Source organism: Xiphophorus couchianus, chromosome 20 (genome assembly GCF_001444195.1).
Source record: "Xiphophorus couchianus chromosome 20, X_couchianus-1.0, whole genome shotgun sequence".
Classification (NCBI taxonomy): domain Eukaryota; kingdom Metazoa; phylum Chordata; class Actinopteri; order Cyprinodontiformes; family Poeciliidae; genus Xiphophorus; species Xiphophorus couchianus.
This window is the reverse complement of record NC_040247.1, coordinates 10,305,899-10,322,157: the sequence shown is the minus strand read 5'-3', so window position 1 is coordinate 10,322,157 and position 16,259 is coordinate 10,305,899. Positions and strand designations below refer to the sequence as shown.

At 36.2% G+C, this 16,259-nt stretch overlaps 1 protein-coding gene across 2 annotated transcripts in view; it reads right to left on the bottom strand.

Moving 5' to 3' along the window:
* The window catches only part of ppp1r16b (protein phosphatase 1, regulatory subunit 16B), an 88,279-nt gene that overhangs the window by 5,718 nt on the left and 66,302 nt on the right, over positions 1-16,259 (bottom strand). For both annotated transcript variants that reach the window (XM_028003809.1, XM_028003810.1), the window contains exons 4-6: positions 15,185-15,330; positions 12,464-12,567; positions 4,958-5,082 (exon numbers count right to left, since the gene is read on the bottom strand). In XM_028003809.1, the coding sequence (XP_027859610.1) occupies positions 4,958-5,082; positions 12,464-12,567; positions 15,185-15,330 (375 nt within the window). The remainder of the gene's footprint in view (positions 1-4,957; positions 5,083-12,463; positions 12,568-15,184; positions 15,331-16,259) is intronic.

Genomic DNA, 16,259 nt, shown 5'->3' with positions numbered 1-16,259 from the left:
TTTTAGAGGAAAAAAGAAGTTATTATTTTAAAATATGCTTTGAAAAATCTAAGTCTTTGCAATTTTCTTTTCTCCTGCTTAATTTTACTTCTTGCATAAAAAAGTAAAAACTTGCAGAATATCCACAATTCATAATTTCTGCTGGGTGTATAGCAGCAATTTTTTCACCCAAAAATTAAAGGTAACCTTGATTCATGTTTGTAAAGTAGTGATCTAACCCTGTAATTTCGATTCGTAGTCAGAAAATTATTTATAGAAGTGGAAGTACATTCATGATTCTCTATTTTACACTTAGCATCATTTATTCACAAATTTAATGAGTGCAGAGTGATTCTGCACATGAAAGCCAGTTAGCAGGTCTCAATGATCATTAATAGTTACGTAAAATAATTTAATAAAGTCTTTGTGGCTCCACAAGGAGAACTGAAAAGTCTTTCACCCTCATGCGATCCTAACATTCTGTTTACTCCTCTTGTCCTACTGGTCAAAAATGAGCCGCCCTAACAAAAGCCCCAAAATAAAGCTAATTAATTGAATTTTAAATCCAAAATCTATCTTGGATGATGAAACAATCTGTTATTTATCAATTCAACTCAATTTACCGGTAATTCCTTTTTTATCATTTATTTTTGTTATACAATACAAAAAGACAATAAACAGTATTGCACTCTTTTTTTTTTTTTTTTACCACAAGCCAAGTGTTGCAGCAGTTTTCTTCTACATAGTAAAGGTTTCATTATTGTAATTATATAAATGTGAAGTAATTACTTCTGAATTATTTATATTGGAAGGGAACAAAAAATCAACAATTTGGAACTTTTTTGTCAATGGTTCGTTCCTTTATATTTTTTTAGGAATTGAATTATAAAAATACCTCTTGTAACACAACAAAAAAATTGTAGCTTGATTTTGTGAACAATTTAACATCAGCTCTTATGTTGTGTCTCATAGTTATATGAGATTTTCAACACAAGATCAACATCTTCTGCACAACATAAGGTATTGAACATCTGTTAGTTGCAGATCGAGAGTGCAGGTACAGAAAATCTTCATGAGATGATGTTCATCTCATGAAGGTGTTCTTATGCTGAGCATTCTCAATACAAGATGAACATCTTCTGTTCAACATAAGGTGTTGAACTTATAAGATGTTCTTATGTTGAACATCTTCAACATAAGATGAAGATCATCCTATCCTTCCTACCCTATGTTGAACATAAGTTCCCACATTGAACACAAAATATTCAAGAAAATCTTCATAGCATGAAGATGTTCTTCACCATATGAAGATGCTCCTACGTTGAACATCTTCAGCACAAGAATTTGTTCAACTTCTTATGCTCAAGGTCCCATGTAGGACAGTATGTGCAAATATACAACGTAGCACCTGTTGGGCAGTGAAACGTCTACTCATGGAGTCAGCAAGGAACCAACTAGGAGTACTCAGATTCAGCATACCTTCAAATTCTCTATACCTAATTTGTTTTTATTATTATATCTGAGATTGTTTACTGTTGTGTTTGGGAGCTTGATGTGAGGGGTTAGCTGCAGGTTGAGAGGGCAGGTACAGGTCAAATGCAAGTTAAATTTGTACATCAATCCAGTTTCTTTGATATGTGTATATGGGGGTGTGTGCATGTGTGTGGGTGGGGTGCAGGTGTGTGCGTGTGTGTATATGTATTAAAGAAAGTTTGTGTGTGGCCTTTGAACTCTTTTTCTGGTGTTTAAATGCTTTTATAATTCGTGGGTCAGAAATGACCCATAAGACAATCCTTGTACCCTAGTGTTGTACAGCCCACATGGAAATATAAACAAAAACAAAGAATCACTTTTTCTAATGACAGGGTCAATTTAGGAAAAGTCATCAAATTTAAAGTTGGAAAAAGATAGTTTAGCGTATTTTTTCTACAGGTAAATATGGTAATGGGTCCCTTTTGACCTGCAAGACAAATATCTCAAGCTGTTTAAGGAGTTGCCAAGACTGTGGAATTGCCTCAAATCTAATAATAAACAAGATAACATGTTTGTTATGCTGGCATGGGTAGATATGAAAGTGCTCTAATTAGTATCAAAAGATCTTACAAGTGCAAGCTTTTTCCAGCATCCTTTGGATTGTAAAACACAGTAGTTTTCTGTCCAAAGAAAACAAGATTCAGATTTATACTGCTCATATGGTGGACTCCATACAAAACAGAAATGTCACCCCCAGGTTGCCACCAAATGTTCCTTTGCAGCTATTCTAGCTTAGCTTTTCAAAAGGTTTTTAGTGTCTATATAGGAATATACATTTTTGGACAATTTTCTGAGCATTTGTGAAGTCAGACACTGATGTTGGATGAGAAGGTATGGCTTGCAGTCTCTGCTCTAATTCATCCAAAAGGTCCTCTGTTAAGTTGAGATTAGGACTCTGGGTGGACCAGTCAGTCCTCTGCACCACACTGGAACATCCATGTCTTTGTGGAAGTTCATCCTTGTTTTAGCCAAGTCAGACCACAAGACATGAACATCACTACTGCTTAAATAAAATCAACACAAAATGCATATCACTGAAAAGCAAAATATTACAGTTACATACCATCGTAACCAGTTCCCATTTTTTCCCCGTCTTTCCTGCCAGTGATTTTAATAAGGTATGTTCCATTTTGCTTCATCATGCTCAAAAAAGATTAACAGGATGCGAGGTAAAGGGATGAGGAAGTCCAATAGATAATCTGTAGTAAGTATAAAAAGCTTAACAAGGTTATTTTGGGATACTACCTTACTTTGCTATTTCCACCCAGTGATCAGTCACCATGTTTCCACATTGTAGCTAAATCCCTGATACGTAATGAAGACTTTATTTAGGTCCCTGACATTACATCCCTCTTAGGAAATTAAATGTAGATGATTCTTTGCACGCCCTTTTCAGTGCTTAACTGCACTGATCTGCTATGTTGGGGAAGTAGTTAATTCAGTGCACCTCTGAATACTGAAAAACTGATTTAATGAGTGAATAAAGCTTTCTCAGTCTTTCTGCAAGTGCACCCCTTCTATAAATGGCTGAGCTAGCTGAACAAGTACTGTCAAACTCTGTTCCAAAGAGTCTGTAAGTTGTTAATCCACATAACAAGAATGTGTGCAAAAATGGCTAGTTTTATAATACATTAACATTAATTTGTTTTATGCTGTATTGAAATGGTCTTACATTGATTATTGACATGCATAGCTTTTTAACACTCGAAAACCGTACCATCCTAGTGTTAATGCACCAATTATTGCGTCAGGCTTCTTTACATTGCTGATGTTCACCACTAGATAATCAGCGTATGTGTAGAGGATTTTAAATCTCAGCTGATTCGCCTTAAGAAGGTTTTAATGAGCCTCTAATGCCTGATTAGCTCGGAAGGTTTTACAGCCTCCTGAGACGATGCTGTTGAGAATATAATCTTGAAAAGGTTAAGGCGTAATGAAGAAATTCACTGAATATTTATACATATTTCTTTAATCGTCTCTCTGTTGAAGTCCAGTGTGGAGAGCTCAGTTTGCGTCCGCAACCAAATGACTCACATTTTCTTCAAAACGACAGATTTCCAGATCTGTTTTGGTTGTACTTCAGACAGTCTTTTTCCAGTTAGTTTGTTTCCTTATTGGACTATCAGTGTTAGGGAACTAGGATATGTAACAGCATATTTGGTTTCACACAAATTAACTGATCTAACAGCAAAAGCATTAAAGTACAAAGTAAATGTAAAGGAAAAAAATAGTCTGAACAAAAGCTTAGGACAAAATGTCTGCTTCAACAGAAGTGTAGCTGCACAATATTAGGAAACATATTTATGGAAAATATTGATGAATATTGAGATGATGATATCAGTTACTATTATCCCATCTCACTCTTCTTTTCCATCAACACAAATTTGTTCAGAACCAATCGAATGTAAGCACCAGAGGGAGTAAAAGTTATCTTACATGTCAACATACAAACTGTGCAAGCCTTTACTTTATACTTTAAATACTTTTAAAGTATTACATCTAAGTAGCACTTTTCAATTGAAACATTGAACATATTGATATTGCATTGATGACTGTGGTTCAATATAAGTGATAGATGGGAACCAGCTGCTACTAACCCTCCTGCGTTTGATGAAAGCAGAAGTATTGGTGTACTTTGTTACTGCATAGTTTTCAATTAGCAGAGGAACTTGATAGAAGTTTTTATTCACGACAACAGCTTAAAATGGGATTAATTGCAATTAATCCCATTTTAATTGAAATTTGCTGTTTGCAGATGTCACTTGTGCATCAGATTTATGGGTGTACCAAAAATGTGGGGATTCTTAGGTTGCAGCTGGAACTTTTGCATGTAAAAATGCTGTTATTAATTGTGTTAAAATATGTAACGTGTTATAATCTATGTAATTAATCAAAATTAAATAATTAGGTAATGGATGTAGCAAAATCAAGTCCAGTCTCTAGATAACCATACCGCCATAGGAGTGTGTCCTAAACGCATCCTGATCAGATTCTTCAACAACGTTGATATGAGGAAGCCGTGTCTCTGCACCAACCTTTTGAGGTTTTCTTGAAGGCTGATCCCAGGCCCTCAATGGAGGAATGTTTGCTTCTAAGATCTTGTTCTTTAGGTCATGTTTCATATCTCAGTGGTGTGGGTGAGAATACTGGTAAACTAATAAATCCAGAGCTGCACCTCACAGCACTAGAACCAGGTTTTGCATACTCTTCATGTATGAGGTTTGTAATACCTTGTTATTAGTAGTACTGAGGAGTAGTTTGCTGAAGAGTTGCACTGAATACATAGGTTTCAGTACTCTCATCATTAGTTTTTTACAGTAAATATTTACTTAACTTTTTTTTTTTCACTGATTTACATTTTAACATGGAAAGATCTATTTCAAATTATCCTAAAGTAAGACAAACCCTCACTGCCAACTAGTTATGCCTGTGAGCAACTTCTTACCAGCGTGGCTCCCTGAGAGTCCTGTTGGTTGACCTCATCTCCTACTCTCATCATCTCCTGGATGTCTCCCATCAGCTTCCTCTCTGTGGAAGCCCGTGTCTCATTGATCATCTCCTGAGTGATGCCTGTGCAAATTGCAAACAGAAGCATGCTTAATAAAGACCAGGAAAACGTTACCCTCCAAGCACAGCATCTATAATTGGCAGTAACATGTTTTTAAATTGCTCCAGACTAAATGAAACTGATATAAAGAGACAGCAACACGCTCTACTTTTTAATGTGCTGCAGGGATGATACAACAGCTCTAAGAAAAAGAAATATCAAATTTCACTTGTCTTTAATATTTGAATGGAATAAATGAGTAAACTGTTTACAAAGAGAGGATAATATGAAAAAAAGCTAAAAAAAAAAAAAGTTCTTTATGGAGGTGTATGGAGAACAAACCTATAAAAGTGGCATTTGCTCCAGAAATAAAAAGCAGAAGCCAACAGGTGTCACCTGACCATGCATAGTTTACTGTCAGGGTCTCAGCTCTATGACCTTTCCCATGACACGGACTTGCAGAAGCCCATCCACTCATCTGAGGATCCACCTTCCTACCGAAGGTATTTAAAGATAAACCTCTAGTTTATTTCACACTCTTGGCTGCAGCAGGAATCCACATAAGACTCAGTGAGTGATTGTGATGAAAGCTTGACTGAATTTACAATCAGAGTCTCTACGAGAGAAGCATATAAATCAGTGCTTTTTGTTGGTTTCATGTTCCCTCACATTTTTCTTCTTTTATGTTTTCACTTGTACTTGAATTGAAGTCTTTCTCTTTAGTAATATCCCAAATTATGCATACCTGTTGAGGGATTTGGCCTTTATGAGCAACAGCTTGAAGATAAGAGAAATCTTTTCACTCATGTAATAAAAGAGGAAACTATTTCTAATTCAAGGACGAATAATGAAAACACAGCGGCTTATAAAAAAATCAGTTTTTTTGCTCCTCGTGGAATGAGATTGTTGTAAATACAACTTTGTGATGGGAGCAAATATTTGTATTTTGCCTTTGATTTTGGTCTAATAGATTTCACTACATCTACAGTAAACAATAAACAAAAACTCTACACTCTAAATCCGACTACAGTTATATACAACTAGGCTTTTTATTGCAAAATTACAATATTTTGGTTAATTATCTTGTTAAAGATACAATATATACTTCACACTTCTTTGCAGTTTACCTAAATGATGCACAAATATCACAGTGGAATCACCTAAACTTATATAACGATATACCAATACTCTCTTGGCACTGATGAAGATTCGCTCACCTCATCATGCTGAGTGCTTTAACTGTCTCCAACTGTCAGCTTTCCGACCGTTTCTAATTAATTCAGCAGGGTTCTTATACACCAGATGGTGAGGCAATCAATACATTTTGACAAAAAAATAAAAGGTGTCAGACAATAAATAACTCTCTCTATGCTTGTGCTGTAGCACAATGTAAATGTTAAATCCTTCACTGAGATAAAAGTGGACTATGCAAAATGACCGCCAACTTTAAATCTTGCACACATTACATAGATTTGATTTGACTGAATGTGATCCATATCTTTGAGCTTAGTAAAAGTATAAAAGTAACGCAACCTTACATGGTAAGATAAGAATACAGTGTGACAGTATATTAAATATAATGTATATACTGTATGTATATGCGCAAGCAGTCCAAAACTTTAACATAATATTAAGGATGCACTGCCACCAGTGTCAGGAGTGAAAAACTACTGCTGAGACTCACAACACTTGAAAAATATGATCTGATAGCACTGCTGCCTTGCAGTCAGAAGGTCCTGGGTTTTCATCTTGGCCTGGGATTGTTTTGCATAGAGTTTGCATATTCTCCATGTGCATGCATGGGTTCTGTCCTTGTACTCTGGCTTCCACAAACATGACTAATAGAGCAACTGATCTCTCTAAATTAACACACTTAGGGATCAGTATGTGTGTGCATGGTTGTGGCTCTGTGTTGCCCTGTAATGGACTGGTCACCTATCCTGAATGCCTCTCGCCCAATAACTGTTGGAGATAGGCACAACCTGCAACCACGCAAGGACAAACGATATAGACAGTGGATGGGTGGATAGTTATGTGGTCAAGCACTTTGGTGGAAAACCCCGTAAGAGATCCAATAACTATTGTCAGCCCATATTGTGTCTCAAACATAAGAGACACATCTTTATAGAAAAATGTGACTTGTTAAGGCCAGATACAATTTAATTAAGGAAGAATCAAAACACTCAAGTTGTTTGTGTTGTGGCTTGTCAACTGGACTATGTCTTCTTCACATACAGGTAGAGATCACCTCATTATCACTGCGACTCATTGCAGATCATCTCTTCTCTACAGGGGGAGGATCAAGGCAGAGTCGGATCAGTCGATGCTGCATATTAAGGGCTCTGTGTGTTGGGGACAGGCTGTGTGTGTGCCTGTCCCTGCAGTGTCTCTGGAGATAGAAGTCTTATTCCCCACCGCTGTGCAGAGAACATTACAAGAGCAATTAGCAGAGCTAGACTCCCTTTGATCAGTATAATAATCATTCTTCTCACCTACTGTACCGCTATCTGCATTCTGCAGCTCCACTGATCCTTTTGTACACCGAGAAGCTCATTTTCGAGTGTGTTCACCCTCTTCAGACCCCCAGTTTGTTTGTGCTTCCATCACTGGCTCCAAACCAGAATCCAGCCAACACAAGGTGGCATCATGTGCCCCATTTATACGGTTAACAGAAAACCAAAGCTATTAACCCTGCTCTTGTTTGCAAGACAGAGCTTATTATAACAGAGATTTTCTGACCTTTAATTATCTGAGGGAATATGAAGAAGATTTATAATGCTCCCGCACCCTCTTGCCTCCACACAGTGATGTTTACCACCAAGCAGTCCAGTGATTCATTTACTTGGATGCTGAAGGGCACCTTTGCATCCTTTACAAGCATGCAGACAAGCTAAACAACTTCCCACAGACCTACACATGTGCAGCCATGGTAAAAAAGAAAGTACACTCTACTTGTTTTGTATGTATCCAGGGGTTTTTCCACAAAATTTTAAATTGTTATTAAATTATGTTTGAATTTTAATAAGATCCAAAATCTAGAGAAGATCAAATAATTTACACAGAACTGACAGAGAGATGACATCTCTTTTTAGTATGACTGTATATCACCTACAAGAAGCCGGTGTAAGCAAAAAAAATGAGCAAAAAAAGGAGCTGAGGTTCAAAGTAAAACTGAAAAACCTTTAAAAAGCTTGAGGATTACATGAAAATCTCACTCCCTTGAGGCAGTATACAGTATAAAGAAGTTCAAAGTAGCTTGCTTTTTACCCAGTACACTAACTGACATTCAGTCTCAAAGTTTATGTCCTTAGTTGCCTTCATTGATTTTATTTAAATTTCAGTGTAGAAGCACATGAAACATTGAGCTTTTAATCACTTTGAGGTGTCAACTAAGATGGTTCTTTTCACCTCTTTCCAGAGCAAACCAACATTTTACCATTCAGATTTTAGCAGTCAGCTTAAGAGATGTGATTCCTGCCATATTTCTTATAGTTCTAATCACTATGTGTGAGTCTGAGTTGATTTAAATTTCTTAATTGCTGCAATACCTTTATGCAAGTACAGTGTGAAAGCCAGATTATAGTATTAAAATGCACCTAGGGAGAAGGACCTTAAAAGTTTGGCTACTTGTTCACTGGCTTGATGAAAGTAAAATTGAAGTGTTTAGCCATAATAACCATCATCACATTTGGAGAAAAGAGGGAGAGCCTTACAACCCAAGAACATTATAATGTGTGAGCATTTTGCTGCAGGGATGGCAACAAAACACTCAGTAAAGCTCATTCATACCAGTTCTGTCTGGAGGAATAGGACAAATTTCCAGAAAAGAAACGCAGTATCTAAAATATTGCACCAAAGTCATTAATAAAGGATATTCTTTCTTTACATCATCATCTCCAAAGGTTTCTCAGTCGTCCCCAGAACAGAACCAGCCTTCTTTACCAAACTGCTGAGCCTTTTTAAGTCCCTGGTTCTACTGCTGTTGCTCTAACAGATAATAGCAGCTCCACAACAGACTTATAAAAGACATGCAGCATCTTGCTGCAAACATGGAAGGATCTAAGCTTACCCAAGAAGTAAAGTCTGCTCTATCTCTAATAGACAACTTGTTGCATTTCCACTTCGGTCCGTTTTCCAAGTGAACACCAAAGTATTTATACTCCTCCAACAACTTTCCATGGTGGAAACGGAGCTCGACATACTCATGTTCCTGAAATCTACAGTCATTTCCTTTGTTTTGTTCACATTGAAAATAAGATGATTGTTCCCACACCATGCCACAGAGCGCTCCACCAACTCTCTGTACTCAGCTTCTTGATAATTTCTGGCAGACCTGATGAATGCAGAGTCATCTGAGTATTTCTACAGATCACAGGAATCTTTTTTGTACTGGAAGTCTGACATATACAGAGTGAAAAGGAATGATGAGAGTACAGTCCCCTGTGGTGCTCCTGCATTTCTGACAACCTGCTTCATTTATTAACCATCAGGCATTTTGGCATTGTGGGAATTAATATAATTTTGATAATCCTAGCTAAGGTAAAACAAAAAATGCTTAATCTGATTTAATGTTGGTAAGAAAAAGGTCATGTGTCTTTAGATGTAGTTTATGTAAATATCTAGTTTCAACTGTAATTCAGCAACAGAAGAATAAGAAATCATGATAGACAATCTCAGAATGTATTACCCTTCAAGCACTAAGATTCCTCTGTCACAACAATGCTTGTAAAGGTCAAATATCCAAATATCTTCAAGTCAGTTTGTGGGGAAAGACAAAGACCTTCAGAGATCCTCTTTGGAAGAGGAAACACTTTTCCCCTCACACCCTGTTTCTGCAGTAAATACGACACAACGCCATATCCTGTTTATACAAACTCCATATTTGCAAGTATTGAAAAAAAAATTCTGTGTTTAATGGACTTTAAAGGCCAACTATTTCCTGGTGGGTGGCAGGAGCTTCCTGCAATCTCCGTTCCTCCAGCAGATGCTCCTCGTTCTGATCAAGTCCAGCAAGCAAGCCAATGGGCTTATTTTTGCTCATTAAACTTACTAAACTCAGCCAAATTGCTAATATATCTACAAAATGCTAATCTGCTCTTGCAGCAGATTATATTTCAGCAGCCAAAGAACATGTATCTAGTCTTCTTAAATGCAAAATTGCTGCCAACAAGATTTTCTTCCTTTACCAGCTGTAGTCACACATGACAGTCTGTAAATGTCACTATTTACCCAAGAAAAACAAACTAAACATTGACAAGCCCTTATGTGGATTTTACTCCAAGCCAAATAAAGCTGTATCTCGCCAAAGCAAGATATTTATTTGAAACACATCACACGCCCCCCTCCTTCATTTTTGCTGATCTGCAGTCTGTTTTGTCAGCACTGCTCTCCTTGAGCTCTCTCTCACTAATATCACAGACAAACTGCGCCAGCTGCAGCTGTTTACTGTGCCGCAGCATGAATATACAGCCTCCTAATCTGCATCCCATCGAGAGAGACAGAACGCGCGAGGTGTGAATATATTAGGAGTTTACCCAGAGAGCCGGTCCTAAATCTGAGCGAGACTCTTAAAAGCCGAGTGTGGTCTCAGCTCTGCTGCTGGTTTTTTCTGCAATCTGTACCTGTGGAGCACAGAGCAGGAGTGCAAAAACTACTTCAAGCTGCAAGAAATGATGAATGCATCCGTTTTCTTTATTTTCATGACTATTTATAAGGCAAGAAATCCCACTTATTAACCTGACAGGGCACACCTATGAAGTGAAAACCATTTCAGGTGACTACCTCTTGAAGCTCATCAAGAAAATGCAGAGTGTGTGCAAAGCAGTAATCACAGCAAACGGTTGTTACTTTGAAGAAACTAGAATATAAGGGGTATTTTCAGTTGTTTTACACTTTTTTGTTTAGTGCATATTTCCACATGTGTTATTCATAGTTTTGATGCCTTCAGTGTGAATCTACAATGTCAATAGTCATGAAAATAAAGGAAACTCATTGAATTAAAAGGTGTGTCCAAACTTTTGGTCTGTAATGTATATATATATATATATATATATACATTATATATACAGTATATATATAAATAAATATATATAATATATATAAAAAAATTCATAGTCAGACCCAGAGGTTAAAAGGTTATTTAAAACCCCTTTCTTTCATAACAGTAAAGGAAGTAATTTAATTTCAAAATATAATTAAAAAAAGGGAGATGCTGGAGATAACATCAACAGTCTAAACATTTTCCATTTGAGTACTGTTTTGAAGTCTTCTGAAAGATACAGAAAAATATTTGCATCAGTGATGTTTAAACTTATTTAAAACCATTAAAGGTTATTTCAACATCTCCTACTGGGTGTTTTCTGCAGAGTCCAGCTTTGGGGATTAACAGCTCCCTTCAGATTATAGTTCTGTGATAAACACAAGCACACACACTTTCTTCATGGCACACTATTGGAGGCATATGGTAATTACACACAAGGGATATTAAAATGAATCAACTCACATTGATACATGAACGTTGCGAGTGCTTTAAATAGAGCCACTATGAAAAGACAGTTTTGGGGATTTGATCTTCATGCAGATGTTTTCACATTTTTACATCAATAAAATTTGATCCATTGCATAATGAGATACTTGACACTTTATTTACAAACATGATCCACTCACATGCTGTGAATGTGAAAGGACATCAATAATTTACCAGCATTTTAGAGTTTTCAAATTATTTTTATCCTTTTTTGATTTAATGCCTATATTTTTTTATTATCCTTTTATTCTTTGTATCTCTCTGTTTCTGTTCATGCAAATTACTCGATATTAGTTCATTTGTTTCCAGCCATTGTTTCAGGGATAACAAGACTGTATATTATTCCACTTATGAAATGACTTGAAGTTGCTTAGTACTAAGGTTTAAGTTATTTAGTAAAATATCTAGGTTTTTAAACCTATTCCCCAAAGATAAATAACTATACTTACTTAAAAATCTGCAGTGAAGGTCTGAGAGACTTTTTATCCAATATTTATAAGCTTATCCCTTCCTTCTGTTGGAATGGCTTTACAGCAAACATATTTAATTTTTAAAATCTTTTTCATAATTTAATGTCATTTTCTTTCCTTGTCTTTCTATTTTCTTTTAACTTAAAACTGCTTAGAGTAGAAATTACACAAGCCAAAGAAATAGAAGGCATAATTTCAGTATTTAATACTACTTCAGCAATAAGAAGATTAGTTGATGAATTACTGCTGGTAAAAAAATAATTAGTAAGATCATCTTAAACATTAAAATTGTGGTATTTTAGTCGATGACATAATCCTGTGCAGTCTATTCAAACCATTAATTCTAGCTAGACTCAAAACTGAGTCTCTGCTTCAGATTCTCCATCTTTTTTCATTTTCACACCCTACCTCTGTTGGCCATGGCCGTCTCTATGATGTCCAGTGTCGGGTCGTCCTCACACAGGTCATAGGGCATGTTTCCGTCTGAGTTGACTGCCAGAAGATCTGCACCACTGTAGGAAATTAGCAGGAAATGAGAAATATATAATATTCATTTGCAAAAGATACTGTGTGGATTAAACACTAAAAAATGTTTAATATATTAATGAAAGCTTCAGCTGTGATAAATGTTCTCCATAGGTGAGTTAAAAAATGCTGAAAGCTCATCATCACACTGACCTAAAAAGTAAGAAAAGAAGTAATTTGATGACAAAAATTATATTAAATAACATCAATAATATAAATAAAATGATAAAACAGATATTTGCTCAGTACAGCTTTCTGTCTTCATAAACAGAGACAATGTGGGTGTTACTAGTTTATTCTCATTTCTCTGAGGTTGCCTTTTGTGCCTGCGCATATCTTGATGTTATATCTTCATTAAGCTGTAATTAAAGTCTAATAAAAGCCATCTCATTAAATCCTGATTAAAAATGTCAACATGTGAGTCACACTATCCCGACCATTCACGGTTAATTTAGCTGACGAAGACAGGAGCTTGTGTCAGCACTACTGGATTATTAAAAGCACTTTCATAATAAAGATGGACGGCAAGTCAATCAGTGACTGTTCTTCTATGACATCATGTCCAAGGACAGGACAGAACTCATCATTATATATGTCAAATGTATCCTTTGTTTTTTTTTTAAAGAAATCACATATTTCTGCCGTTTTCTATTTGTTTTGGTCTTTTTTTATATCCTATTTTCCATCACGTTATTAAAGTGGGATTGCATTTTCCTCCACTGCTACATACATTACCATCCATTTTGTCGCTCCATAGTGAAGCCAGTGTAATTTTTGTAGACAGAAAATTGTCCTTTTTCCTACAAAGCAGTCAAGGGAAATGAATTCAGGCTTCAAAAAATTGCTTTTTTGTTATCCACAGCTGCATATAAACCTAAAAACAAACCAGCTTAAAAAGGCACCAGTGCTGATATTTTGCTGATATTTTCTACATGGGCCTTGTGAATGCCGGCCTTCCCTTACAGCAATTATTGGTTCTTCAAGTTCAGCTTCAAACTGATTAAAAATCTTTTTGAATTTTCTCTTCCACTTGAAGATATAAAACTAGTAATGGGTAACACTAACCCAAAATGTTGTTATTGAATTTATTGCAAACACAATAAAAGTAAAGATAAAAAAAAAAGCTTCACAAAATCTGATCTAAAACAAAACTTACCTATTATCAAACAGTAATGTAGCTCAACTGCCAAACATTATGCTATATGCTGCAATTATTTACAGCTACTGTACATTAAAACAATACAAAAAATTAATAATAATCCAATTCCTACGATCAGTTTTGGAGGTTAGTGAGTTTTAATAATTAAGAGTTTATTGCTAGAATCAGAAGATGATTGATTCTTATTACAACATTTTTTTTATTTCAAAGCAATTATAACTGATGCAATAACTGTGCATTCTGAGCAGAAACCGGATGTGTAAATCCCTAAGCTACCTAAACTATTTTATCACTATATCTAGTAAGTATTCATCATCGTGTACCTCCTTATTTTGGTGCTGCTCTGTCGTGTGCATTTTAGTTCCTTGTTGCTATTGTAGCTCATCCTTACATAGATTCCAAAAGCAAAGTTTTTGTGTGATTTTCTGCAGTATTTGAGCTCAACTCAGGCGCCTTTCCTGTATTTTAGTGGTGGTTAAGGGGCTTCTCCAGTATGTACCCTTTGAAGGCTGTGCTGGAGAAGCCCTCCAACTGCAGAGATAGCCCAGTTAAACTACTTTGCACATTCAGCAGAAAATATCTGGCACTCATGCATGAAAACAGCTGAGCTCAATGCATTTAAAGAAAAGATTTTCTTTAACCCTTTAAGAATGCTGGCATTTTCAACCATAGGAGTTATTAAACATTTATAATATTTGTTTAAAGGTGTGGATGCTTTAACTTATTTCAAGTAATATCCATATTACATGTTATTAAAGACTCAATATCTGGAGTAGATAACATTTTACTCATGTAAAAAAAATGCATAAGTGCCAGCTACATTAAAGTTATTTTTAGACCCTTTAACTGAACAAATTGTTTTCCTTTATATACTCTTAAAATTATTAGCTGTATACAAACATTTAAAATTTTCTAATGTCTGATCATCTTGATCACTCACAAGATTGAGATGCAGTGATTAGACTTTTCCCTGCTCATTACAATTTATGATTTTGTTTATGTTTATGGACTGAAAATTGTGGACTTTTTATTTTGATGCATTTAATGAATTTGGAAAAATATATTTTTTCAGCTATTGATCTGCCAAACAATGGTCACAGCCAATCAATGGAAAAGTGGCCCATTTCGATCTCTGGCTGGTTTCTCTAATTACTAGTTAAGGCCTTAAGCACTACATTGACTTCTGTATGACAATTTACGTTTGCAACCATATCTAGCTCAACCACAGATTGGGGTTTTCATGTCTTCAGAGAGTTTGTGTAAACTGTTCAAACTTAAATGCATTTCCACTTATTCAGCTTTTTCAACAGAATTAATTTAAACTACAACAATAAAATTCCAACTTTAAGGATCTGGAGGAAACATTTCTGGACATCAGCAGAGTCGTGCTTTTTTTTCTCTGACATAAGACACATCCATTAAACTGAGGTTTCTACATGACTCACTGTGTGATGAGTATTTTGACAAGTCCTGCGTGGCCACAGGTCGCAGCAGCGTGCAGCGGCGTCCAGAGTTCGTTGTCCTGAGCGTTAACGTTTGCTCCACGGTCCAACAGCAGCTTCACCATCTCTTCATAGTTGTCTATACAACACTGTGTGGGGGGAAAACGAGGGATGAATATTCCTGTCATAAAACTGATTTAGGATGTCAGTATAAAATTTAGGGTAATGGAAAGTTACATTATTTTTCAACATCTATCATCACATTATTCCCTCTTGGATATTTTATATCAATATTGACAGACTGAAGAACAGCAGGAAGGACAAAATATGTTTGAAGCTGCTGTTTTTTATTGAGTCACTCTTAACTTGATGTGAAAACTGCTGTGCTTATCTGATGTTTTTTAGAGAAAAACTTTCACATCTGTGTGGCACAGACGAAGACTGACTAAAACAACAGTCAGACAGTATTTCTTCACAAGACCTTTAGTGGCATATTGCTGGGTGGAAAACTGAGAACACATTAAGCCAAGCTGGAGACACTATTCCTACACATCAGCCATTGTGTGGGCTGCTTCCTGGATCCCAGACAAAACTGGAAAAGCACCCAGAACTCACACCCATCCAGAGAAACAGACAAAGGCATGGAGGGGGAGGAAGCCTTGTTAAGCGGAGTGAGAGGCTGGGAGGAGATGTTTCCATGAAAACTGTCAGACAAACTGTTGTTTTCTTCTAAATCGGAGCCAGTTGATGTGAGTGTGGCTCAGTCAAGCCACCGAGCAAAGACTGAGATAGAAAAACAAGAAAATAAGAGACTGCAAAAAGCAGCAGTGAAGGATGAGATTACTGTGTCAGAGAAGGGCAGAGCCAGACATGATATGAACACTCAAAGGTTCAAAATAAAAACCTTTCTAGAGGTCTCTGTCGTCATCATCGTAACATCGTCAGCCAACCCGACTGATTGTCCCATGTGTCTCAGACATATCTCTAGAGAGTTGCAGGTAGATCTACAAAGGACTATCTCAGATTTTCTCTACAAAACAGCAAAGAATAACCCTATGTATTGTTTAATTTGTATTGT